Source organism: Astatotilapia calliptera, chromosome 1 (assembly GCF_900246225.1).
Source record: "Astatotilapia calliptera chromosome 1, fAstCal1.2, whole genome shotgun sequence".
Lineage (NCBI taxonomy): Eukaryota > Metazoa > Chordata > Actinopteri > Cichliformes > Cichlidae > Astatotilapia > Astatotilapia calliptera.
The window spans coordinates 1,395,971-1,422,500 of NC_039302.1; the positions used below are offsets into that span (position 1 = coordinate 1,395,971).

Here is a 26,530-nt window from a genome sequence, read left to right on the forward strand (position 1 = left end):
AATGTCTGAAAAACAATTATGCAGTCATAAGTAACAAATGAAAGGAACACCTTTTTAATGAAAGTATAGCACGAAGTCACTTAAGCTTCTTGGATTTTGATCTTGTCAGGGGGTTTCAGCTGTTTGGGGTTGATGAAATTAACATCAGGTGCACTGGAGGGGCAACAATTAGACGACCCCCAAAATAGGAACGGTTTTACAGGCGGAGGCCACTGACATTTTGTCTTCTCATAGTTTCTGTTTTGTTTTTTTACCAGTTTTGCATTTTGCTAGGGTCAGTGAAACTATAGTAAGTGTGAAGTGAAACTTGGACCCTTGCACAGCTAGTCCAAATCCTCCAAGCACATCAATACGTGCCATAGCCAGAAGGTTTGTTCAAGATTATGAAGGAAATTCCAGGAGACAGCCAGAGAACTGGACAGGTCCTAACGCATCAACGGGACCATCATCTGCTTCTATATTCAAGGAGAAGCAGGATGAGCACTGGAAGAGCCCTACACAAAAATGTCTTGGATACTGACATTCACACCAGCAGGCCAATGGTGTGAATGTCTTTGACAAAACAATCAATAGCAGATTTAACGAGGGTGGCCTCGAGGCACCACAGAGCCTGAATGTGTTGGAAAACGTGAGAGCTTGAAGAATAAAAAGTGCAGAAAAAAATGTTCTTGTATTCTGACATTTTCACTTGAAAAATATTTTCATAACTTTTTATGATATACAGTTACAGAAAAAATATTCACAAATGTGTTGATTGACGTTTTCACAAATATACTGAGAGCTGCATTCAAAGTTTACTCATATTCATTTATTTTTACTGATTACAACCACAACTCTGTGATTACAACCTCTCAAATCAGTGAATACAGTGGGGACTATTATACACGTGTTGGTTTGAACTTGGTTCATTAAAGTGTTGATAATTGTAGGTAATTGATCATAATGGGATTTTATTTGTCTATGCTGTCAGTTATGGTTCTTCGAAAGGAAATCCAAATTGGCAAAAATTGTCATAATGCTGAAGAAATAAAAATTCCTAATCCATGTGTTCCATCAATAGAATTTGAAGAAACAAAACACTATAAATTAATGTGAAGCTCCAGTAGCACTTTATAGTGTCACACTATTAAGCATTACCTATTAGCAAGTACTTATTTTTTTATATGTAATTAATCCTCCCTAGTATGTGGTTTTGTATACGGACACCGTGTACAGCAATCACTGACACTACATCACTGCTAGCAATAATCATAGTCATGGTCATATTCATAATAATATAGCTATATTTATAAATGGCATAATACAGTGTAATGCAATGTAAAAGGTGAATTAAGCTCTTGCTAATACCTTGATAATGCTTAGTATGACACTATTATGCATTATTATTAAGTGCTAGCAAAGTCCCCCACTCTGTCTTGAAAATGAAATTAGATTAAATTAAGATTAAAATCAGTGCACTTCCATTCAGAAACGTACGTTTGTCTTTAGGATTTACAAACTGTAACCCCTCCCCATAAAAAACCCCAAAACACTGCAAATAGACTACTGTAGTTTCTACAGATTCAATTGAATGTTTGCTTACTTGTTAAAACAGAAAAAGATGAAATAAGCTCTTACCCATATTCAGCTATCCTCCATAATGGGTCAGCCAATCAGAACAAAACTTTGTCCAAATATCACGACGCGTACAGCGTTTATTAACATCTGTGATTTTTATCTCTTATAGTCATCTTATAAATACCACTTATTTTTATTTTCTGTCTCACTTTCATTTCATCATTATGTTTGTTTCACGTGTGACGTTTACCGTACCTTGCCGATACTTCACCGTCACCGAAAATTTCCTTTTTCTTTTGAATTGGGTTGTAACAGTTTGATATCTTAAGCCAGTTACACAGCAGTTATTCTTATCATTCTGTCTTACACATGCAGTTACCTCATGCCACTTAAAATAGTTATTTTTCAAAACTTTTTACATCAAATCTGTCAGTCGTAGTTTTATAAATTGGTATAAAATTGACAACAACAAAAAAGAAAAACCTTTTTAGGTTTTCCTAAATGAAATATAATTGATTTGGTCATTACTGAACCAGTCTACCAAAGTTCCACTGAATGGAAACTGTGCTTCAGAAAACACAGCCATGAAAGTCACAGGAAGACGCTTCTGCTCAGGTGAACAGCATTAAAAATATCCAATTTAAAGGCATTTTAGGTTTGCCAGAAGGAAAAAAAAAAGTTTTGCTTACAAGGGCTCCCCACGAATTCCAATGTATACTTCATCGTTTTAGTATAACTGATAAAAGAGGTAGATATTCATCGTTTGCAGGTGAACAAAACCACAGGAATTCAAGTACAACACGAACAAGCAGGTAAAATAAGTATAGAAAATGTCACTCATTTTTTAAGTAAATATTTGTAACAGTGCTACTGTCATGAAATTCTAACAGATGTCAGTAACAGCCCATCCAATCCACACATGCAAAGAAATCAAACAATAGATGTCAAAAAATGATGTGTAAGTATTGAACATGGTTACTGAAATTTATCCAGAAGCCTTTGTTGGTGATGGCAGCTTCAAGATGAAGAACTATGCATTGCTGGGAGTTGTGGCCCACTCTTCCCCATAAAGTCTTTAAGCAGCAGATTCTTATCAAGAATGTCTCCGTACATTCCCCACACATCCTTCATTTACTTATGTGAAGCATGCCAGCACCCTAAGCTGAAAACACAGCCCCACACCTTGATGTTCCTGTCACCAAACTTCACCGTTGGTATAGCGTTTCTTGGATAATATGATGATGATAATAATTTGATAATTTTCCATAATTTCCTTCGGGATTAATAAAGTATTCTGATTCTGATGATCTCTATTATGGCATCAAACAGTTCAGTTTTGGTCTCATCTGAACAGACTTTATTCTCCCAGCATTTGTTTAAAAGTTCAGCAAACTTTAAACGTATTTCAACATGCTTTTTATTCAGCAATGAAGTTACGCATGGTGAACATGGATACAGGCCATGGGGGTGGAGTGCATTCATTTTTTCTTTGAAATAACAGTACCTACTGATCCAGGTGTTTCTGTAGCTTTCTACAAGTGGTCCTTCACTGCTGGAAAACTCCTCTGATTATTCTTTTCACTCCTCTGTCTGAAATGTTGCAGGAATCACCTGGTTGTGGCTGGTTTTTGGTCAGATTATGGTCCCAACAGTGCTCACTGGAACCTTCAGTATTTTAAAACCTCCTCTGTAACCAGTGCCATCAGTATCGTTTGCAACAATAAAGTTGCTGCAGAGCATCATGAGATTCTTGTGTGACACCTTGGTAATGTTACTTTTTATAAGCCATCAGGTGGGACTGAACAAGCTCATATTAATTTGCACTAAGTGGCAGGATTGCGTTCTAATTACTGATGGATTTCAGTTGCAGTCATGACTTTCTTCACGTGTTTAACCTCTGCCCCTTTTTGTTATTATAAATAACTTTATGAACCTCTATGGTTTGATTTCTTTGCATGTGTGGATTAACTGGGTTGTTACACACATAGTAAAAATTTAAGGGTCAATAGGAACTTTAGAAATATATTTACTTGAAACATCGGTGATGTGTTTCATACTTCTTTTACCAGCTGTAAATGTGAGGTATGAAGTTAAAACCAATAAACGATATCAGCATACGTTGACTAAGAGCCGTGCAATGTGCATGTTTACTATACACGCAAGTAAGAAGAGGAAATGTCTAATGCCACACTATTCTCATAAAAAAGGAATGTTTTTCATGCTTTTAACACGTGTACAAATACGTCTATGTTCATGTGATCATCTGATAATCTGAGCTTGTTCGTTACTGTTGACTTAGACTGTTAAAAATGGCATGAACATCTGAACTACTCGTGAGCAGCCCTCAGGCAGGAATTGAACTCTTTGTGTCAAAAGTCCTTGAGTGATTTAACAGACTTGGCCAGGTTGCTGTAGAACTCCGCCATGCTGGAGGGGAAGAATGAGTCAACCACAGAGCGAGGGAGGTAGCCTCCTAGGTCAGTTTGGAAAAAAGTCAGCACCTGGGTTTTGTTGGGCTCTCTGGAAAAAACAAGGGGGAAAAAGAGAGAAACTTTTAACACACACACAAACACACACAAATGAAATGCATTGTTTAGTTACTCACCCTGAGACGGGGACACAGATGCAACCACAGGGATGGTTGAATCCTCTCACGTAGCCAGACTGGGGAGCGCAGCTCGGGTGAATTGTATTGGTAGCTTTTTGATATCACACAAAAGATACAAGCACATAACCATATGAGTCTATTTATACCGGTCCATGTGAGAATAAATCAAAGATTCATAACGTTTTTGAGAATATTAGATTGTAACAATGTAAACGTGCACTTTAACCTCATCACAATAAAAATGCTATTGCATGTCTCACGCATATGAACAGTAACCAGCATATTTTGCATCAGTATGTTGCATTGTAGTTCCTAACGCTCCACTGATCACTGAAACTGATGGCGTCTTCAGAACAGGCAAATGCTTCTGATAATATAGTGATTTTACCTCAGTTATTTTCTTCTATACCTTTCTCTGACGAATGTCCTATTCATTTATTTATTATGTCTGTTTTTGACCAGGACATGTCCTTCAACGCACATATTAAACAAATATGTAAGACTGCTTTCTTCCATTTGTGCAACATCTCTAAAATTAGAAATATCCTGTCTCAGAGTGACGCTGAAAAACTAGTTCATGCATTTATTACTTCCAGGCTGGACGACTGTAATTCATTATTATCAGGAAGTCCTAAAAACTCCCTGAAAAGCCTTCAGCTAATCCAAAATGCTGCAGCAAGAGTCCTGACAGGGACTAGAAAGAGAGAGCAGATTTCTCCTGTTTTGGCTTCCTGTTAAATCCAGGATTCAAAATCCTGCTCCTCACATACAAGGTCTTAAATAATCAGGCCCCATCTTATCTTAATGACCTTGTAGCACCATATAACCCCATCGCTGTCCCTGTCATGTGCTTCCTGTTTTTTGATAGTTCTGTTCTGTGCTCAGCTTCTGTCCCAGTCTCGTCTGCCTGATTATTTCCAGCTGTGTTTCCCTCCAGTCTCCCATTCCCTGATTTCTCTGTTGTGCATTTTAGTCCTCTGTCTGCGCCTGCTCGTTGTCGCGTCGTACCCTCAATATGCTGTTTTTCCTTCTGTGCTCCTTGTAGTTTCTAGCTCTGGTTTCCAGTGTCTTAGTGTATATATTTACGTTGGTATTTCTAGTTCCCTGTTTTCAGGTTGTTTTCTGTATGAAGAGTTTTACAGCCAAAATAAAGCTGCCTTCTTCAGTTCTCTCCTTCAATGTCCGTGAGTCCTGCATTTGGTCCAATCTCCTGCCTGCCACACAGCGATTCACGACAAAAACCGAATTGACTTTATGGCCAGGGAGTAGGTCAGCTGCTTTAATCATCCAGTTACAGCCAGTATTTTCAACTCCACTGTTATCATGTCTTTTACAATAAAGTCGACATTTGTGATATCACTGTCAGGGAGAAAGTGTCCCAGACTGTTCATGCGCTGCATTGTGCAGGTAAAAGTCAACTGTGCATTGCACATGGACAGCACTGCTTAAAATAATAAAAAATGATTCATAAAGTTAGTTGTCTTTGCGTATACCACTCTGCTTCTTTGTCATACATCTTTACATCACCAAGTGTCGTCGTCTTTAGAACTTGGGCTGTCTGTCAGAGTGCTGTCGTACTGCTCTCACTTTACGAGCGTACTGGTGTATACGGCTGCAGCAGCCCAAACGGCACACACACTGCTCCTGGCTGCTCCTCCTAAGGCTGTTTTATGCTCACCGTGTTGCTTGTGTCACATGGCGATTTTCTCATCACATCCTGCGTTGCAAGACATCATTTTTGTGGCACGTCGGCCGGTCTTGCACCATTTATTTATTTATTTTTTTGCAGCCTGGTGCGTTGAAGAGAAGTGTACGATCATGCAGGTTTTTTTAACCACCGTTTTCAGAGACACACTGACACACAGAGGAAGATGTTGCAACCATTTACAAATTTGAGTTTGTGGAAGGAACTTTGCAAAAAGCAACCACTTGACAAAGTCCTGGCTTCTGGTTTTGACTTCTTCTCGACTTTATCAGCAAGTATGATGCAATATTATCTGAGTGGCGACACCTGTCGTTTCGCAGAGTACTGCAGCGTCTTCTTACGCTTTAGCGGCGGGTACAAATGACTGCATCTGTGTGATGACTGTGGGGCGGCGAGCGAAGCAACCACTGCAGAGGGTATATGGGCACCTTAAAGGCCACAGTATACTCGCTGTAATGGTCGCGTTGCCCTCTGCCGAAACCTCATTTCACAGACACTTGTATTTATACCCACCATTACGCTGCAGAAAGCTGCTGCGGTATATAACAATATAGGTATAACCATAAGTGTCGCTACTCAGACAGTATCACCACATAAGCTTTGATATGTTGTTATGGCCGAGGCTCGGGCCTCCATCTGTGTATCTGTACGTCTCTGAGCTTCTTTGCTAAAATGTAACTAAAATGGTGCAAAAAACCCTTCACGATCAATCACTCGTTTCTTCAACCCAGCTTACAAAAACTGAGAGGTGGACGACATGTTGAGTGGCACCGTAAACTGTGTGCCTCAAACTAACCTGACTTGGCTCTGACTCTAACCACATGATTGGGTCAGCACGGTGCTGAAGCAGCCAACGCTGTTCGTTTCTGTGCAAGTTTACAGGCGATCAGATAATTATTTCTCCCACGATTTATCCCAATCATCATAACATCTCAAAGAGCCATGGAAGTAAAAACGGTGCTTAAGTGCGCATCACAATCAACCTTAGAGAGTAAAAAAAGACAGAAGTACAAGAAGAGTGAGAGACAAACGTTGAGTCATTACGCACCATTTGAAGAAATGCTGCCATCTTCGTATTGCTTAATTAAAATAACATCTACAAAGTCTCGTGGTGCTATGATGCCCATAGCTGCAGAGGGCGTGACTGTTCGGCAGATCGAGATGTCCTGCACAAGAGTGGACGACAAGGGGACGTACTCAATAAAGCTTAACAAAGAACAAATATGATCCACATTTTGATATCAGTTCATCCAGAAAGTATTCGCAGTGTTTATCATGTTTATCATGGTTCAACCTTATTCCAAAATGAATTAAAGTATTTTTTACCCCTAACCTCCACACACAACATCCTATAATGACAAAGTCAAAAAGTTTGCTTGAAATTATTGCAAATTTACTCAACCCTCTGTTTGCCAACCCTGCTCCATCTGAGATGTTAAGTCTAATTGTTGAATGTTGCCATTGTGTTTCTTAAATTTGTACAGTCTTAGTTCAAGCAGTAGGATCAAAGCTTTGATCCTGACCACCTCTCCAACCACTCTGTGCTGGGGGAGGTTTTATTGTAGATACATCCTATCTGAAAGATCTGTTTCTTTTGATGTAAACTTCCTGGGTTTACGACCCTTTGGTCAGCAGGAGGTCTCACGCACACACACACACACACTCTTACACAAGTCCACACATATACATAAAATGCTTTGTCTTAGAACCAAGGGGGCGTGGCTTTGTTCTGACGTGTTTTGTGTGAACTGTCTCCCAATAAAAGGTAGCAGGAGGTGGTCAGATCTGGGGGTCACTTTCGTGGTGGACACAGACGAGGCCTCCCTTGTGCAAATAATCGATCGATCGACTGTCTTGTTTTCTTCATGATGAATAAGTCTCTAGAATTAGCGGGACTTGTGGAAACACAGACCCAACATGAACATTTGCCAGTGTTCCTATGCTCAAGCATTCCTCTCAGTCACACCAGTTATCAGTAGCTCTCCTCTAAATCCGTGCACCTGGTAACCAACTGGATTAGGATACAGTGGTCTGGAAAAGTAGGCCCCGAATAGAGCAACCTGTAAGAAGCAGTTAACTATGAGTAAAATCACATACACCTTTGGATTCTGTGTTTGATTCTGTCATTTTTGACTAAAATGAAAGATGATTCACTAATAGCAAACTGACACACAGATAAACTCTGTATCACCTGTAGACATTAAGCACTTTTACCCTCTCTCAGATGTAATGAGAGGTAAACCAGGAGCACTTCAATATCTTTCAGTCCCACCTGTCTCTTGACGGTTGACCAGGTGATGAGCGTGCCATGTTTCCTCCAGATATGACATTTAGCATTCAGACCAAAGAGTTAAATCTTTGTTTCATCGTATCAGAGAATCTTGTTTCTCTAATCCGAGTCTTTCAGGTGCCTTTTGGCAAACTCCAGCTGTCATATGCCTTTTACAAACAAGTGGCTTTCATTCTCTCTCCACATAGCAATGCTGGAGAGTGAGTGGACTGTCACCTCCTTGACTAAGGATCAGATTGCTCTAGGAAGATAACTGGTGGTCCCAAAGTTCTTCCATGTACAGATGATGAAGATCACTGTGCTCACTGGGACTTTCAATGCTGCAGATTTCTTCCTGTACGCTTCTCCAGATCTGTGCCTTCATACAATCCTGTCTTGAAGGTCTACAGACAATTCCTTGGATTTTATGACTCGGTTTGTGCTCTGACATAGACTGCCAGAGGATCTTAGATAGATGTGTTCGTTTCCAAATCACGTCCAATTAACTGAACATGTCACAGGTGGAGATCTAAAAAATGATCAGTGGGAACAGGATGCACCCGAGCTCAGTTGTACCTGTCACGGCAAAGACTGTTAAGTTACTTTTGTTTTTCTATTTTTAATAAACTTGCAAGAATTTCAAGCCAACATTTTTATTTTATTTTCTTTTACATTTCATCATTATGGGGTGTTGTGTGTAGAACTCTGAGGTGAAAAATACATTTAACCCATTGTGGAGTGCGGCTGTAATGTGAGCAAATGTGGAACAAGTGAAGCGCATAAGCACTTAAAACTGCACCAGGCAAGAATTTCATTTTAAAATAAAGTAAGTGACTTTTCCTAATTGGTCCAATTTATCAGTTTTCATTAACAGACAAACACGTAACCATGGCAAGAGATGTGAGAAGTGCTTTCATTCATACTACTTATTAATAGATGCTGGTTAATATAAGATTTCCAAATAGTTTTGAGGAAAGCAAAAACAAAACAAAACACAAAAAACTGATGCAGCTTTAAATAAAATTAAAAATTGAATGACTTGATGGAACTTTAAAGAATGTGAGGGGAAAACTACAGTGGGGCAAAAAATGATTTGATCCCAACTGCATTTATAAGTTTATTCACAAAGAAATGAACAGTTCCTAATTTTTCTGGTGGTTTCATTTTAATGAAGAGAGAGACAGAATAGTTACTCAGAAATGCAGAGAAACAACACATTACATAAAAGTTGGAAACTGATCTGCTTGTTATTGAGGGGAAAAAGTATTTGATCCAAGCAAACACGACTTTGTAGTGAAACTCTTCCTGGTTGCCAGGTTTGCATGCATCTCAGGACGGGCTTTGGCCCACTCCTCTAGAAACTCTCTAAATTTGAAGTTTCAACTCGTTCCAGACTTTCTATATGAAAACGGGTCTGGAGACTGGCTGAGCCAATCTATGACCAAGTGCGTTTTGTGTTAAGTCGCTCCTTTATTGCCATTGCAGTATGTTTTGGATCACCGTCATTCTGGATGACTCATTTTATGGTACACAGACCTGTCCATTGGCCCCTCAATACAGTCAAACTGTCCTGTACCCTTAGCAGAAAAACAGTCCCAAAGCATAATGCGAACAATGCTGTTCTTGATGTCATGGTCCCCTAATCTGTCTTAATCATTAACAAGTTTCTCCCATGTAGCTGTGAACTGGTCCAGCACCTTTCTCATGATTTACCCATGAGGCAAGATCTTGCATGGACTCCCGACTAAGAGAGACTTGTTGTCATTTTATATTTCTTCCATTTCCAAATATTTGCACCAACAGGTGTCATTTTCATCGATCTCATTTCATCAACACGTTGAGATCAGTAGTATGTTGTTGGATGACTAATCTGTGGGAGACTGAATTCTGATTGATCAAATACTTATCTCAGTGAAATTCAAAGGCATGCAAATCAATTTATAACCTTTATGTGATGTGTTTTTCTGGATTTTTGGTTGATATTCAGTCTCTTGTTATTAAAGAAAACTACTGTAAATTGAAAAAAAAAACAAAAAACATTTGTTTTTGTGCAAACTTCAGCTTGGGATCAAATAAGTATTTCCCCCAGTGTACATGAAAACTCTATGGTTAAATAAATAATAATAATGAAAATAATCACAAAACATTGTTTGAACAGAAAGGAGACAAAAAATAACACACCTCTGTAATTTGTTCCAGAACCTCAAACCTTTTGACATTGTTGTCCCATTTGACTCTGAGTCCATTGGGCACCGGTTTAAGACATTCCCACACTTTTTCAGGAGTGCCGTTGACAATCCCGTCACCCTTATAACTGCCAGTGTAATCAGATAATGGCACATAGTGAGGAGAGAAGATTATGAAGGCAGGACTACCACACTGTTGTATAAGAAAACAATTTGACCTACGCACACAGATAACAGAAGCAAAACATTCTGTTAGAAATGCCACTTGCAAAAACATTCGCATGCAGGTGATGCACTGAGCATTATTAAAGCTCTGCATTTAAGTATGTAAAGTGGACTCACTAGCTTTTCTGAAAACTGCAATGGCTCCAAACTGATTCCTTTAAATAGGAGCTATGAAATGATCAATTTAAAAAACAGATATCTAATTAGAGAGCAGCCCATTTTTACCCTCAGTGTCTTTCCTGAGTGCAGTTTTTCCTCCCACTGTAACCAGTTTCTGGCTTAAAGAGGATTATTGGATCATTTTGTAGGGTCTTTACTTTATGTTGTAAAGAACATTGAAACAACTGTTGTTGTACACTTGTGCTACACGAATAAAAGAACTCAGCATAATAATACACTCTGATTTATGCAATGCAGTTCAGCTATATGCCAATTTTTAGGTTCATATCGTCATCAGACATTAGGATAAGTAATAATGATCTGCTGTAACTTTACAAGCTTTCATTATGAGGCCAGTGTAATGAAATAATTTATATTCTACACATATTTAAGCTCCTAAGACCCAAACTCTTTCATTTCGTTTTTCATTTCTCTTTGGGACCTGATGAATGTAAAAACAAAGAATTAGATGTTTTGGCTTTTTTAAATATTTGTTTCTGAGAAAGATGAGATCCACATATGAGGACATTCGCTTTAAATTTCAAAAGAACAGTGGTAGTTTTATGTCCTCGTGCGTGGATATCAGGCCCCAGAGCAAAACTTTGTATTTTGGCCTAGACAACCCAAACTGTGATGTCCACATATGTGCACGCCAGGTCCTAGCTCTGCCCTCAAAAACAGACACAGATGTAAAACTTGTCTATGTAGCTGGACTTAAGAAATAAACGTGCTTTAAAAACTTGAATCACTTAACGCCATCTTGTGGCAGAACAGAATGTGACATCATTGGGTTTGTTGGCTGGTTGCAGTCAACAGACTTGCACTGGTTTCTGTTAGCTAACTAGTAACATAACTGATAACTTGGTGGAAAATAAGAACACTAAAACTAAAAATCAGTCCCAGAGGGTCACTTTTGTGCTGCCCCTGGCAGTAACAAGGAGTTAGTTTTATCTTAAGAAACTGAGTATATGCTGTCCACTATCTGTGTCTCTTAACCAGTAAATGGGTTCCTTATCGTTTGGCCAGCTGCACTGAAAAGGGAATTTCCACCATGAACTGGTAGATTCCCCTTGATACCTGCACTTTAAAGTCAAGAACACACACTACTCTATTTTTTTTATCTGAGTTAAACTAGAAGTTGAATAAAATCCTCCACAGATAAATGTATGATTACAATTACTGATGAACAGAAGTGCAAAAAACCAATATTCCAGGAACCCCAACAAGCACAAACATTTTTCTGAGGCATTTCTGCTTTGACATGTTTAAGAAGTCACTATTATCCTTATGTCTGTTTTTATTCTTGCACCTGCACAGCAATGTTTTCTCCAGAAAAGCACTAATCTGTATATTTGATGCGTGCTTAATACTTCAGGAAACCAATAGTGCAAAAGAAGTGAAAAAAGGACAGATTCCTCACAGATTCCCCGGGAACTCAGACGAGGGTCGCCACGACACAATGACATCGTTCTGCCAAAGAAAACGGAACAATAACTGTGAACAGCATTTGGTTATACTGGACCGTGTCAGGTCTGTTGAAAACCTATGCAGAGAAATTTGCATGAAAAGAGTTACACATGTATATGATACACAAGTGTGTAAGATTTACAAATGTGCACAGTGATTTGTGTGTGACCTTTGGGTACACACAAATGTGTGCTTCAATTCACATACAAAAAAAAACAATTTTACAAATGTGTCCATCCAAACTTGATGCACACATTTAAAATAAACAGCGATCATCTGTGTGCAACTTTTTTAATTGGAGTTGCACAAATCGAATCATTTTTCTTTTTAAAAGCTTCTTGTGCATACATGTGTCTAAAATACATGAGATCCACAAATGTATGTTATGTTCAAGTCCCATAGGAAAACTGTGACATCTGGGCTTCCACTCTGTTCCCGTTTCATTTTCTAAATAAACAGACCAGTTCATCAACCCTCTATTAGAAAACATAGATTTACAAGTTACAAACCCCACAAATACATTAACCTCTAAAGGTTAATGTTCTTCAGTCAGCGCGTAGCTGCAGATGGGGGAACACTACGGTTGAATATCCCTGTGGCTCATCCTCTGAACTAGGTATATGCAAACGAATCTCTGTATATTTGAATATGGATAAACCAGGTAGTGTGGAACACTTTGATGTTGATCCTACTCTTCTTGGATAACAGCAGGCTAACACTGATATCAGCTTAATAACTAATGATGAAGTTTGTCATCTGAATTCATCACTAAGTTAAACGTTTTCTGCTCTCAGCTAGCATCAGCTTAAATAAACCCTGCAGATGATGATGAATTTCTACCAGTAGACTTACCCACCAGAGACTGCTAGCAATCTGCCAGGTCTCTCCTAGCAGAGAGATTTACCTCAGTGTTACAAATGCATACATGTAAGATTTACGCATGATAAATGGACTGGTTCTTATGTAGCATGTTTTCTCTTTTTTTCTATATTTAACAACTTTCTATCTAACATTCACGCACATTCACACATCGATGTGCATCAGAGAATTTGGGGTTAGCATCTTGTCCAAGGATATTTGGCATGCACCTTGGAGCAGCCAGGTATCGAACTGCCAAGCTTTCGATTAACAGATGACCTGCTCCTGACCTATAGTCATGTACTGTACAGTGTACAGTGATTTCTGTCTAACTTTTGAGGACTCACAAATTCCAATCCACATACAAATACAAAGCAATTTGACAGATGTGTAAATCCAAACCTGAATTGTGATCATTTAACCTCAATTTTTAACTTTTATACAAATGTCTAAAAATAGAAGTAACAACTCACTTACAAAACCTTAAATGGATGTGCATGAATCGCCTGCTACTAGGAAACCATGACATCTGGACTTCCTCTGTATTCCTGTTTTTTTCTTTTGAATTTTTGTTAAATAAAGTAGAATGTCACCGCCTGCCAGAAAACAGAATTCATTTTGATTCGGCAGGCTCCTAACTGAGAGATGTGACCTGGAAGTATCTGTGTGGCAGCCTTAACAAGAGCTGTTCCAATTCTCCAAATAATAAAGAAAGGAGTTTCAATGCTTCCATTAGCAGAGGGTACACTGGACCATCCTTTATGAAAAGGTGGGAGAGAACAGTGTCCCATAATTCATTGCAACAGACATAATAAACAATTGCTCAGATCACGGAAGTCATAGCATAAATTCCTGATATATTTAGAGTTTTTAACAACAGTTTGTTAAAGTCACAGCTGAACTCTGAACATCACGTTGGTGGAATAAAAACTGCTTGTTGAGTTGTTTCTCCATCAGCTGAAGATTATGATTTACATTCACTGATAAAAATGTGCTTAACGTTCTGTATAATCAGTGTTCATTGGTGACGCACTTTAATGTAGTTTTAGTCTTAGGATTTATTTTTTACTTCAGTACAAGTCAGCTGGGATCAGTGATGGATGGAGGGGATTTTACTGCAGTTACAGAAACTCTTAGCAGGGAGGAGGAAAGAAGTTCCACTAAATGACAAAAGAAAAATATGAGAAAATAAGATTGATCTCATTTTATAGATATGGGACAGATTTACTATGTGAGGCAAATTACTGTCATGTCGCAATTGCAGGATGATCTAACAATGCACTGTAACTTCTGTACAGAGATGCAGGTAGTTCACTTCAGTGAAAACCAGCATTGTGACGGGAGAATGTGAATTAGAGACTCAAAAATTCAATGCAAACTAAATTGCGTCTCTGAGAACAGCGAGGCAATTCAGATAAATGAGGCTGAAGGAGAATCGATATAAGAAATAAAATTCACAGAGTACTGTGCAAAGGGTTCAGAGGATTGGGACTCAGTACAGATTTATCCAGAGGAGAGCTGCAGTAGGAACGCTTCCATACTATAAACCTACCTGTGTGAACAGCTGACCTGTACGAGTACGGAAAGTCCGGACTCCGGTACTGACAAACCACCAATATGTATTCTAGTCAGTAGTAAAACACACGTTTTACTTCTCTGTGGTGAATGAGTGGGATGCAAAATGTTATTAGCGAAGCTTTCAAGTTAGAAATCCCAAACTAACGTTTGTGAACTTTGAACTACCGACGCGGGCCACGTCAGTTAACCCACTAGACCAGAGAACAGCATGTATCTGGAAAACGTAGGGAAATAGTGTTGAGCTCATATGAGGATGTAAGAAACATTTACCGATTTCTTGCAGACTTTCCATCCAGACTCATCCTTCCTGTAGCTCATCAAGCAGTCGGCCACTGCTTTCGCTTTATGTTCAAAATCCATTTTTGGGAATAACAATTAATGTTGCTCACCTAATCCAAACGAGACTGATTAAATAGCTGACGGGAAACACAAAACTGAAGTCACGCTGGATCTTAACAATACAAGTCAGGTCCAGCGGCTAAAAGTACCTAACGAAGGCTAGAAACGCAAACCCTGGTCAGGTTAGTGTGGACCACCGCTACAAAGCTAGCGTTAGCCAGAATGAATGAGACGAGCTGCGCAGCGGCCGCATCGCGGAGCAACTATCTTCCATTGGCTTAGGGTGGTGCGACTTTTGTCCCTGCCTGATTCAAAGCATCAAAATTGTAATTTTGCACAATTAATTTCCCCAAAGTACAAACAAAGCACCGGAATCAGTTACTGAGATATCGCGTCATCAAAAACAATAAACTTCCGGTAGCTTTCAAAACAAAACACCTTTAAACCTTATTTAATTACTTTTCATTCATTCATTAAACGTTAACAAATAGATTTCAGTGAACTTTTAGAAAACGTGATTCCAGTATTCCCATGATAAAAAGCCCAGTGGCTTTTAATAAAGTGATATACTTTTGATTTAGGGAGAGCAAGCTCACATCTATCATATTTTGAAGTCCCTCAGTCCTCATAGAAATTTCTCCAGCTTCACACGCACCCGTGAACACCCTCTTCCGTGATTACAGCAAATTAAGCTGGGTATTTTTAGTCAGCTCGGATACAATTTTATCTATCCATCTATAATAAAAGGCAACCAAATGTAATTATTTAAGTTGTTTATGTTTTTATTGCTGATGTTACACAAGTAGACACATTCTTCTATTGTTCTTTGCACTTCCACAATAGCTAGTGCAATTATTTAACAGCATCAAAAGGATATGGAATCACACAAACACAGAAAGGAAATGACATTTTTGTGTGCTTTCAGTGCAGAGTGTCAGTTAATGCCTAATGCTACATATATTATTTAACAGAAACCAACATTTCAAACATTGGAGCAGACCAGATCATTTGATTCAGTGATTTTTAGATCAAAGCTGGTTTTGGATTTCTTTTTGGCCATTTGTCCTTGCCTGGCTCCAGACTTCAAATAGCGCTCCTTGTTGTGGATAACCTGAATATACTGGTCATTGCTGCTATTCTGCTGGTCACTGCTAGAGGCCAGGGAAGCTGAGTCTGACTCAGTCTGCACATTCTCCAGCTTTTGCTTTGTCTTGGACTTCACATGAGGCTCAACATGTCTGGCCCGAGTTTGAGACAGATACTGTCTTCTCGGGGAATGAATGTGACATCTGGTTTGCAGAAGAAGAGGGTCAACTACTCTCACATTAGCCTGTGACTCAGAGTGTGACTCTTCATCTCCACAGGCTATTTCTCCTACTCCATTCTCCTCTTCATCTACGTCTTGAGCCCCATATCTTCCTTGAGCTGTGTGGTTTTCTTTAGATATAGTTATGTAGGTTTCTAGACGGTCACCAATGTAGAAATGTGCTGGCTGTTGGAGGTTAGACGGTGAGCGGGCCCGATGAGTTTTCCCTAGTGACATCTTTCTCCTGCCTTTCCCTTGGTCTTCCTCCTCATCCTCTTCACTTGGATGTTGCTGTGATGCGTGGGACTGGTAAGGACGTGGTTTACTGTGAGCATTGCGTGGTGTGTAGCGTCTGACATTACGTGGGTACAGTTCCATGATCTCTGTGGGTTCCTCCATGAAATAATGGCGTGGGATCCGTGTGGCTGAGCGCAGCAACTTTTTCCTGGGTTCATGCTCATTGACAATCACATAGCGGGTGGTGTGACCACGGCGTCCTCTATAACTCTGTGCAGTAATGATCCCAGCAGCTTCAACTGGATGAACAGAATGTACAGTCTTCCTGCACAAGGGGTCAGAGTGAATGCTGTCAGAACAGTGAGGTGGAGAATTGTATACCATGTGATGGTAGGACTTGGATCTGCAGGTACCACTAGGACCACCAAGAAAAGGTGGAGGCCTATAATGAAAAAGGACAACAATAACAATCAGCTTTTGTGTTACAGCAGATTACATTTCGTTGTTTTCCATGGATTACAAATGTCAGTGCTCTCCACAGAACACTAGTGTTGTCGAACAGGGGAAAATGATACTGTCTTTACATATCTCTGCCCCCTGATAAAATGCTGATTAAGGATTATTTAGCTGCAAATTGGGGCTGAACGTTTAATCCTTGTTATATCAAAATCAAGAGGCACTTGATTGGCAGCCGTTTGTAGTCAATGATTGACTAAAGCCTGGAACCCATGGACGATCAGTTTGGCAGCATTTCGTCGAATCTGCGTAGTATAACTCGGTTCCCTTTGCCACAATACAAACTTTGTCTCTACCATGTTTGACAGATAATTTAGCATGTTGTGGATCACGAGCTGTTCCTTTTCTCTGCCACACATTTCTCTTCTCGTCATTTTGGTACTAGTTAATCTTGTTCATCTGTCAAACTTTTTTTTTTCAGAAATATGTTCACTCTGTTAGATGTTTTCTGGAGAAGTCCTGGCCCTCTTGTTCTGGTGTAACCAGTGGCTTGCACCTTGTTGTAAACCCTCTTTAATTTTGGTGTCTCTTGCCTTGAGAGTGTTCTTGACTTAGCTAGACGTTATGCTTTTGTTTTTCTAAACCATGGAAATCATTTTGTCATTGTTCACTTTCATTGTCTTCCTGTGGCCTTTCAAGTTTCTTGGTGTTGTGAGTGCCTTCATTCTTATTTGATTGTACCAAAGTGTTGATTTGACCACCCCTAAACTTTTGGAGTTCTTTCTAATATTTGTATTTTGTTTTATCGGCCCAGTGATAGTCTCCTGTCTTTGGCCCTCATATTTAAAATACAGTTAAAAGCTTTGAAATAATTTGAAATTCACTACTATGGTGTACAGAGGCAAAACTATAAAAGAATTGTGTCAATGTCCAAATACTTTGGGGCCTGATATATACATATTATTAATAGTATCTCTATATACATGTTAATAAGCTGACTTTAGGGGATGTGGAAGAGGCAGAGACACATACTAGCAGGATGCCATAGTCATGGCTTAATGTTTTATGTCTTTGCATGAAAAATTATAGACCTATTTTTTTAGATTATAGTGAAATCTATACAGATTACAGATTTACATAATGGGCAGCATGAGAGAAGTTCACTTCTGAAATGTCATAAGTTAGAAATAACAGTTAATCTTTTAAATATGTATAAAAGAAACTATTTGAATTGCTTGATCATTTTTAATTTACGTTTTTTTTGTTACCAATATTTTAAAGTGGACATCAAAAAGAAACTTTCTCAACAGGCTGTATATGTTTTACCAGGTTTGACCAAGTCTGAGTTCTTCCATTGGCAAACTAGACTGAGACTTTATCAAAACATATCATTAGGCATCGCTCCTGGCTATAATTTCATAGTGAATATATGATACAGGAAATTTATAACACAGTTTCACTATATTCAGCCTTTAAGAGGTCCCCTAAAGTAAACCTGACTGGTTAAAGCAACATGTCAGTGTGTGAGACCTGTTAGGAATGTGCTCCAGCCAATGTTTGGGCAGTACGGTTACTGCTGGACTTCTGATAGATCCGGCCACACCTCCTCTGTTCAGGTCTCCTCTAGATACTGATTTCGTGATGGTGCGGATGCAATTCCCACGATGAACAGGGGATTCAAAGTTTGTGGTGCTGCTATTCTGACAGGGAGATGGGGTGTGGTTAGAGGACTCTTGGCTGGCGATGTTGTTTTCCTCATGATCTGACTTTTTGTCTGCAGCAGCCTCTGGAATCTGTAGTCTCGCTGTAGAAGAGCGATACAGTGGTGTGAAAAAGTGTCTGCCCTTCCTGATTTTGTATGTTTGTCACACTAAAATGTTTCAAATCATCACACAAATTTAAAAATTAGACAAAGATAACACAAGTAAACACAAAATGCAGTTTCTAAATGAAGGTGTTTATTATTAAGGGTAAAAAAATATCCATACCTGTATGGCCCTGTGTGAAAAAGTTAAGCCCTTAACCTAATAATGGGTTGGGCCAGCAGTCAGCTGGGCCTTTATTGATGCCTCGGGACTTGCTGTGATAAATGGAACCATGATTTCTGCAAGTTTTGAAAAGTCCAGCAGCGAGTCCATGGCGTAGAACAGCGGTGTCCAACTCCAGACCTCAAGGGCCGGTGTCCTGCAGGTTTTAGATGTGTCCTTAATCCAACGCAGCTGATTTGAATGGCTAAATTACCTCCTCAACATGTCTTTGGCTGTATTCCAATCCAGGGTTTGCAGCCTTAAAGGCCGCATTTTAAGGCCGATTACGTCACAGCAACGCGACGAAGGCTGTCCCAATTCAAAGGCTGCTCGAAATGCGGCCCTCAAATGCGTCCTTCATTTCACTGAATGTTAAGGATGTGGCGGTGCAGACTTTGTGGCCCAACATATCCCAGACTGCATAGCGCGGCGGTGTGTGTGGATAATTTTGCCAGAAAAAGAGGGCCGGCCGAAGAGTAAACTTTCAAAAGTAAGTACTGAATATTATGTCACTTATTTATGTGCGAGTGTTTAATAACGAAGAACATGAAAACATTACTGTTGGCCACATGTCGGCAAAGTTATGTGACATTAGTGACGTTTGGGCAGGGATAGCTCAGTAGGTAGAGTGGTGGCCCCATGATCGAAAGGTCGGGGGTTCGACTCCACTGAACGGCTACCCTGAGGTACCCCTGAGCAAGGTACCGTCCCTACACACTGCTCCCCGGGCGCTGCACTGGTGGCTGCCCACTACTTCACTGGGTGAATGGGTTAAATGCAGAGGAACTATTTCCTTATGGGGGACTAACACGCACACTTTACTTTACACTTTGTACTAACTTGGTTTTAAAGCCTTTACTTTAAAATAAACGCCGTTCAATAGCTGAGCTTAATCTCACAGAGAATGTGATGATTCTATGGATATTTAAAGTCAGCACTGAGACAAATTTAGTAATGCCAACATATTAAAAGAACAATATTTGTCTCTCATATATATAACACAGTTATATATACAGTGTCAAAGAAACCTGTCTTTGAGTGAAGATTTAAGGTGACAGGAAATATAAATGATATAAATAAATGCAGCTTGAATCTTTACTGAAGCTCAGTATTTGAAACAGAGTCATTCACTGCTGTGATAACTAATAATGATTAAGATAATAACTATCATATTGGCCATATTATATTTACATTACCAAAGTAAGATGACTTTAGTCTCATGAACAACATGAGCTAATTGTTATTTACTAGCTAATCTTAAAATGACTGTTCAGTACAAAAATGAAGCCCAACAATCATGTTTTACACTCGTGTGGTCTCAGCCTCAGATACTTATCACATCACACAAAGCTCATGTAGAAACAAATGAACAAAATATGTTCTACTCCGTTTCTGTCAAACAAAGCTGTATGAAACGTTTCCCGCTTTTAGTATAACGGTTGATAGGCAACCTGGGCAGCGCGAGGGAGGCTAGACCGTCCCATTTCACAAGCCTCTCACTTCCGGCCTTAGCGGTCTTTGAGTACGTGGCCCTTGAGGACCGTTAAGGCTGCAGACCCTGAATTGGGATACAGCCTTTAAGTTCTCCAGAGGTGATGAACTAATCCTTTGATTCGGGTGTGTTGACCCAGTATGAGATCTAAACCTGCGGGTCCCTGAGGTCTGGAGTTGGACACCCCTGGCTTAGAAAAAAACAAAATGAAGACTTTGGACAGGCCTAGTTAAAGTGCTGACCTGAACATGACTGAGATGCTGTGGCATGACCTTAAAAAGACGGTTCATGTCGAAAACTCTCCAAAGTGTCTGAATTACAACGATTATGCAAAGATGAGGGGGCCAAAATTCCTCCACAGTGCTGTAAAAGACTCGTTGTCAGTTATGGCAAACATGTGATTGCTGCTGAGGGTGGCCCAACTCGTTATTAGGTTTAGGGGGTAATCACTTTTTCACACATTGGATTTTTTTCCCCTTAAAAATAAACACCTTTAGAAACTGTATTTTGTGTTTACTTGTGTTTTATTTTTAATATTTTTATTTGTTTTATGATCTGAAACATTTAAGGGTGACAAACATACAAAAAAAGGTCATCAATAAGGGGGCAAACATAGAAGACGAGAGATACCTGCAGCCATCTGGAAGACTTTCTTCTTGTCTTCAGTGCGCTCCTGAGAAGGTTTGAAAAAACACTGACTTCAGACGCACACCATTATACTATCATTATGTAATGGCCAGTTTAAGGCTGCACTATATATACGCAGTGACATGACAAAGTATTTGCTCCCTCCCTTCTTTTGCATATGTGTGAGACTTAAATGTTTTAGGTCAAACAAATTGTAATACTGACAACCTGAGTAAATACAAAACACAAATGCGTACAGACAGTATTTATGTTTACAAAATTAAAAATGATAAACATTTCCACTCCCCCTGTGTGTGGTCTTCATCCTTCTAGCTAAGGCCCTCTAACAGAGACCTGGGAGGTTGACGGTCCTTCACAATATCTTTGTTCCTTCCCAACTGAGGGTACTGCTCCTTGTGGCTGTTTATCTTGTAGTCAAATATCTCGCCAATGATATGTTTACTGCCTGAATTGACACCAAAAAAGCCTGAATGCTGCACACATCAGAATCAGAATCAGAAAGACTTTATTTATCCCCAAGGGGCAATTAAGAGGATACTTAATTATGGATACTAGGGTGCTTGGCACTTTAAAAGGCTAACAGTGTACTTAATGGGACTTTGGAAGACAAAGTCAAAGACAATCACAGAGGTCACCATCAAGTGTGGGCATACCAAGGTGATGCCCACTTCTGGATAGGCCTCAACCCTCTAAAGCAGTTTATCAGTAGGATTGGATAGGAATATATATTTAGGTCTGGAGTGACCATCAGCCATCTCCTGTACAAAGAAATTATGATGTACACCAGGAGATCCACTTCAGCATCTACTGTGAGGACATCGTGATTTTATTCGAACTGGATAAGTTTGGTTGAAAACAGAGGAAAGGTGATGCAGACTATTAAGCCAGAAAGGAGAATAGCAGATACTGTACAAGTGCCTGGGTATCCCACAGGCCAGTGGGAACTATGATAAAGATGTACAAAGGTCAGTCACAGCCAAATACCTCCAGAAGGTAAGATAGGTGCTGAGAAGGCAGCTAAACAGTAAGAATAGGATCCATGCCATCAGTAGAGATTCCCTACCAGTTATCTGAATAAAAAGCTAGCTAAAAGAGGAGACGGATGCCGCTAATGTGAAGATACAAACATTCCTCATAATGTCCATCCAATCCACATGAAGTCCAGGACCTTGAGGCTCTATGAGCAGTAAAAAGAGCGAGTGAGGATTAGTGACTATCAAAGTCACCATCCAGGATATAGCATAGAACATATGCAAACAGATCAGGCCCATCAAGACAGACAGTGATGCAGAACAGGACCAGGAACCATTATAGATGACCAAGCTTATGCATGGGATGTACCTTTGAAAGGCGGAGGAAGTGGCTGACATGAACAAATCCCACAGTTGCTGGGAAAAGCTGGCTTAAAGGACAGCACAGAGGGATGGTTGTGGTAGATCCACAGGAAGAATCTACTACAGACAACAGGACCCAAGTTAGGGTCTGCAAAAGGTACTTGAGAGACAATCCAGCAGATAGTAGCTTCCAGCAGATCCCAGGCACAACATCAGATGTCTATGTCCAGAAGGACCCAGTCCCAGGAAAGATACCATATGTTTAAAATGCTATCTGGAAAATCATTTGTTCTGTTAAATAGCACTTGGGAAATTTTTGACAAAAACTTTAAATTTCATAGAGGGGCTAATAACTTTGTCCTCATCTGTAAATGCCTTTCTCGCTCTTATTTTTATGTGAAAAAATGCTGAAAGTGATTCAACTTACAGTCTGGAGCTGCATCCTTAGCTGGTTGTTGGTGAATTTGAGGGATCTGGCGATAGACTGGAGATAGTATATCAGCATGCTGAAACACAGTTTAACAATTCATAAGTCATGTAGGATACAGATGTTTGCGTATTTGCATATTGTGAGTGTATGTGTATATGTGTGTGTGAGAGAGAATTAGAGAGAAATTGTGAGTGAGAGAGCGCATGTATACGTGACAGATATATGCAATATGTGTCGTGTGCAGCCTCACAACAGCAGCAGCAGTGCTGGCAGTACGACGACAGGACTGGTGATGTAACTTATTACTTTACTGAACCACACCGGGAAGTCAGTGGCCACTGTCTCAGAGATGATGTCGTAAATCTTCTCTTGACCACTGAAACACAAATTTAAGCATTTTTCTTTGTCTGAACACTGAAACACAACCACACAAGAAGGGGAAAAACAAAAGAGCTGCTAACTTCCACATCGATGGAAGCAAAAATAATGCTGAATAAAATATATACAGCTGCATGACAACATATATTGCCATCCAGTTGACAACTTCAGGGAAGGCTTTGCTTATTTCAGCAAGACAGTCCAGAACATTCTGCATCCATTTCAATAGTATAGCTCCAAAAGGGACAACAATGGGCATCGCTTTCAAACTGCAGCAACTCGTTCCAACAAGGAGACACAACACAGAAGGAAATGGAGATGTTTCCTACTGTTTTAATGTGTATCTGGCAATGGAGTTTAATCAACATTTCATATGAATTGAATGATATTTTTCAATTTCAGTTATTTAATATGATCTTTCTGAAGTATTTAAATATAGTCTTTAAATGGTATGAAAATTACTACATTTTGATTTTATTTAAATACCCTACCAGCCTTTTTGGAAACAGGATTTGACTTTGTATACTATGCAAAGAAAGATCTTTTCCAAACTATGATGCTACGCTCGTAAATTAAAATATGTCCCGTTTCAAAACACACATAAATATGTATTGTGCAGGCTGAGGATGGAAGACACCAAAATTGGGAATTCTCTAAAATATGCATATATCCCTCATTGGTACATGTGGTAAAACATCCACTTCTGTCTTACATTCTCAGCACAGTAAATAAAAAAGGGAATCTGTTCATTAAAAACAAGAAACAGTCAGAGGCTTGCTTCCCTGAGCAGTATTTACTTTAGGGAAATAGTATTGTATTTTGCCTGCATTATCACTTTGACCTTTAGGTCAATTTATTGACCTTTGGGAGAGGTCAGAGGTGAAACGTGACACGATATTCAAAATCTTTATACAGTGCGTTCTACTGTATATGTTGACACCAAAATTCCAAGAGTCATAGTTTCCATAAAGTCTTTTGTCAGTTTCTCACCAATAAATTGTTAAGTTGACCTTGAAGGTCTCGATGGATGTAAGATAAATTTTAATTCCTTACCTGAAAGGTCCGCAGTGTTGTGATGGTCTGTATCTCACTATAGCAAAGATGGTGGGCAGCATACACAAAAACAGCATGAAAAGCAGCATAGCCAGGTAGAAGTTGTTTGACCTAAAAAAGCAACGTGAGAACATGGATGTGTTGATATGATTCATTTTTACATTACTGTCTTTCCTTCATGCTCCTGAGCAGTTCAGTAGAAAATTACAATTCATGTGAATCAACTTAGCAGAAGTATCCCAGAGTATATCTGCAAATATGCTCTAAACAGTTTGTCATCTTCAAAAGGTGAACATTTTTTTCTTTGTTTTTTCTGTGTATCTGACCACATATCTGTAACATCTAACTGAAAATTGACAAAGTAACTAGATTAAGTGTTGTGACTATTCTACTTGCCAAAATACACTGCTCAATAAATAAATAAACTAAGGAAGATTTTTCATCAAAGTATAGCATCGAGTCACTTGAACTTCTGGGATCTTAATCTGATCAGCTAAGTAGCAGTAGGCGTTATTACAGGAGAGCTGACAGGGCTGTAAAAGGTCCCGACCTATCAGCAGAGCTAGAATCTGTTCCTTTGTGCAACGAGTAACAGGATAAGCACTGTTCCCTTTTTGAGCAATAAAGATCATAGAAAAAAATATTCTGACAAATCTTGAACGAATGGTGAATCATGAGTGGCTGCTAAGTCCAAATAATACTCAGGCAGTGTTTACTCATGACAGGATCATTTCTTAAAACACACCAAATAGTGTGTGGTGCTTAAATCTAACTAGCAAGTGAGACTGTCTACATTTTTTCATGTCTTGACTTTGACTGGCCTCTCTAAAGTCTTCTTTTTTATAGTCATTCAGAGGTGGACTTGCTGGTGTATTTTGGATCATTGTCCAACTGCAGAACTGAAGTGTGCTTCAGCTGGCGGTCAAAAAGAGATGGCCAGATATTCTCCTGCAGGAAGTTTGGTAGACAGCAGAATTCATGTATGTTTGGATTTGTTCCCCCTTAATAATAAACACCTTCATTCAGAAGCTGCATTTTGTGTTTACTTGTGTTATCTTTGTCTAATATTTAAATTTGTTTGATGATCTGAAAAATTTAAATGTGACAGATACAAAATATAGTGTCGCGAAATCAATCAATGCAGAGCAGTGTCACAAACCACGGAGGCCCCAGAAAAGTGCAATCAAACGATGAGTTTATTAACAGCCCGGAGAAAACATCAACATATGTCTTCTGACCAAAATACATGTTGTGGATATTTATAAAGCAGTGGGGTACACGCCCCCCATTGCGTCAATGACAGATTAAAATAGGTTCCAGACATTAGTCACAGTTAATCGTACATCTTTAATAGCTATAAGCAGACATAGAACTTCTCTTTTCTATAACACCTTCCATACAAGGTAATAAACTTCAAGCCCTCAGGGTCTCTGAGGCTAATTATTGACTCTGATCGTCTGTTACCAAGTAGAGTAAAATATAGTAAGACACCAAATGAGTTAAGGCCTCAGGCCGGACACATTCCTAGATTATATGTATTATATGTACTGTAAGCATGCATTGCAGCTATCCTTCTATGTTCTAGTTTCCCTCAGCATGGATCACCTGGACAGTCACGCCAGTGAAGCTTAAGACCCTTAATGAACCGAACATCAACTCAAAATAAGCACAGATATGCAATGTGTGTAAAATACTTCTAACCGTACTTGTAATAAAAGTTAACATAATGGAAGGATCCTCAAATGGACATCTTCAATAAACAGCTGTAATGCAGTATCAATACTGTGAGAAATATTATTAGATGAAATAATGCTGTAAAGAATGTTATTAATGCAGGTATAATGATGCAGATTATATGGCAGCAATAAAAGAATTTCTGTATCTCCACAATAGGAAATCAGGAAGTGGACAAAAACGTTTTCACACCACTGTATTTTCCTTTTACACAGTGAACTGTCGATGCTATCGATATGCACATGTGTCTTGTGTGATTTTCCACCACATCTGGGAGTGGCTGATAAGGACTGAAAGAGGCAATCACAGCTTTTTTTTAAAAAACTTAAATCAGAGTAGCCTGACTGAGTATATGTGTGTATAAATGCTGCAGCAAGAGTCCTGACAGGGACTAGAAAGAGAGAGCAGATTTCTCCTGTTTTGGCTTCCTGTTAAATCCACAATTCAAAATCCTGCTCCTCACATACAAGGTCTTAAATAATCA

General features: G+C 39.3%; 2 protein-coding genes across 2 annotated transcripts in view; both read right to left on the bottom strand.

Annotated features, from left to right (window-relative positions):
• Positions 1–786: 786 nt before the first annotated feature.
• stard5 (StAR related lipid transfer domain containing 5) lies at positions 787–15,350 on the bottom strand. The gene is made up of 6 exons (XM_026186577.1): positions 14,883–15,350; positions 12,130–12,179; positions 10,321–10,453; positions 6,919–7,036; positions 4,163–4,256; positions 787–4,077 (listed from the first exon to the last, which is right to left on the bottom strand). The coding sequence occupies exons 1-6, from the start codon at positions 14,970–14,972 to the stop codon at positions 3,927–3,929; spliced, it is 636 nt and encodes a 211-aa protein (XP_026042362.1). The 5' UTR covers positions 14,973–15,350; the 3' UTR covers positions 787–3,926.
• Positions 15,351–15,740: 390 nt separating this feature from the next.
• tmc3 (transmembrane channel like 3) overlaps positions 15,741–26,530 on the bottom strand; it is a 40,685-nt gene continuing 29,895 nt past the window's right edge. The window contains exons 17-22 of the mRNA XM_026186713.1: positions 24,313–24,423; positions 23,132–23,257; positions 22,879–22,957; positions 21,100–21,142; positions 18,481–18,754; positions 15,741–16,936 (exon numbers count right to left, since the gene is read on the bottom strand). Of these exons, the coding sequence (XP_026042498.1) occupies positions 15,934–16,936; positions 18,481–18,754; positions 21,100–21,142; positions 22,879–22,957; positions 23,132–23,257; positions 24,313–24,423 (1,636 nt within the window). The 3' untranslated portion in view covers positions 15,741–15,933. The remainder of the gene's footprint in view (positions 16,937–18,480; positions 18,755–21,099; positions 21,143–22,878; positions 22,958–23,131; positions 23,258–24,312; positions 24,424–26,530) is intronic.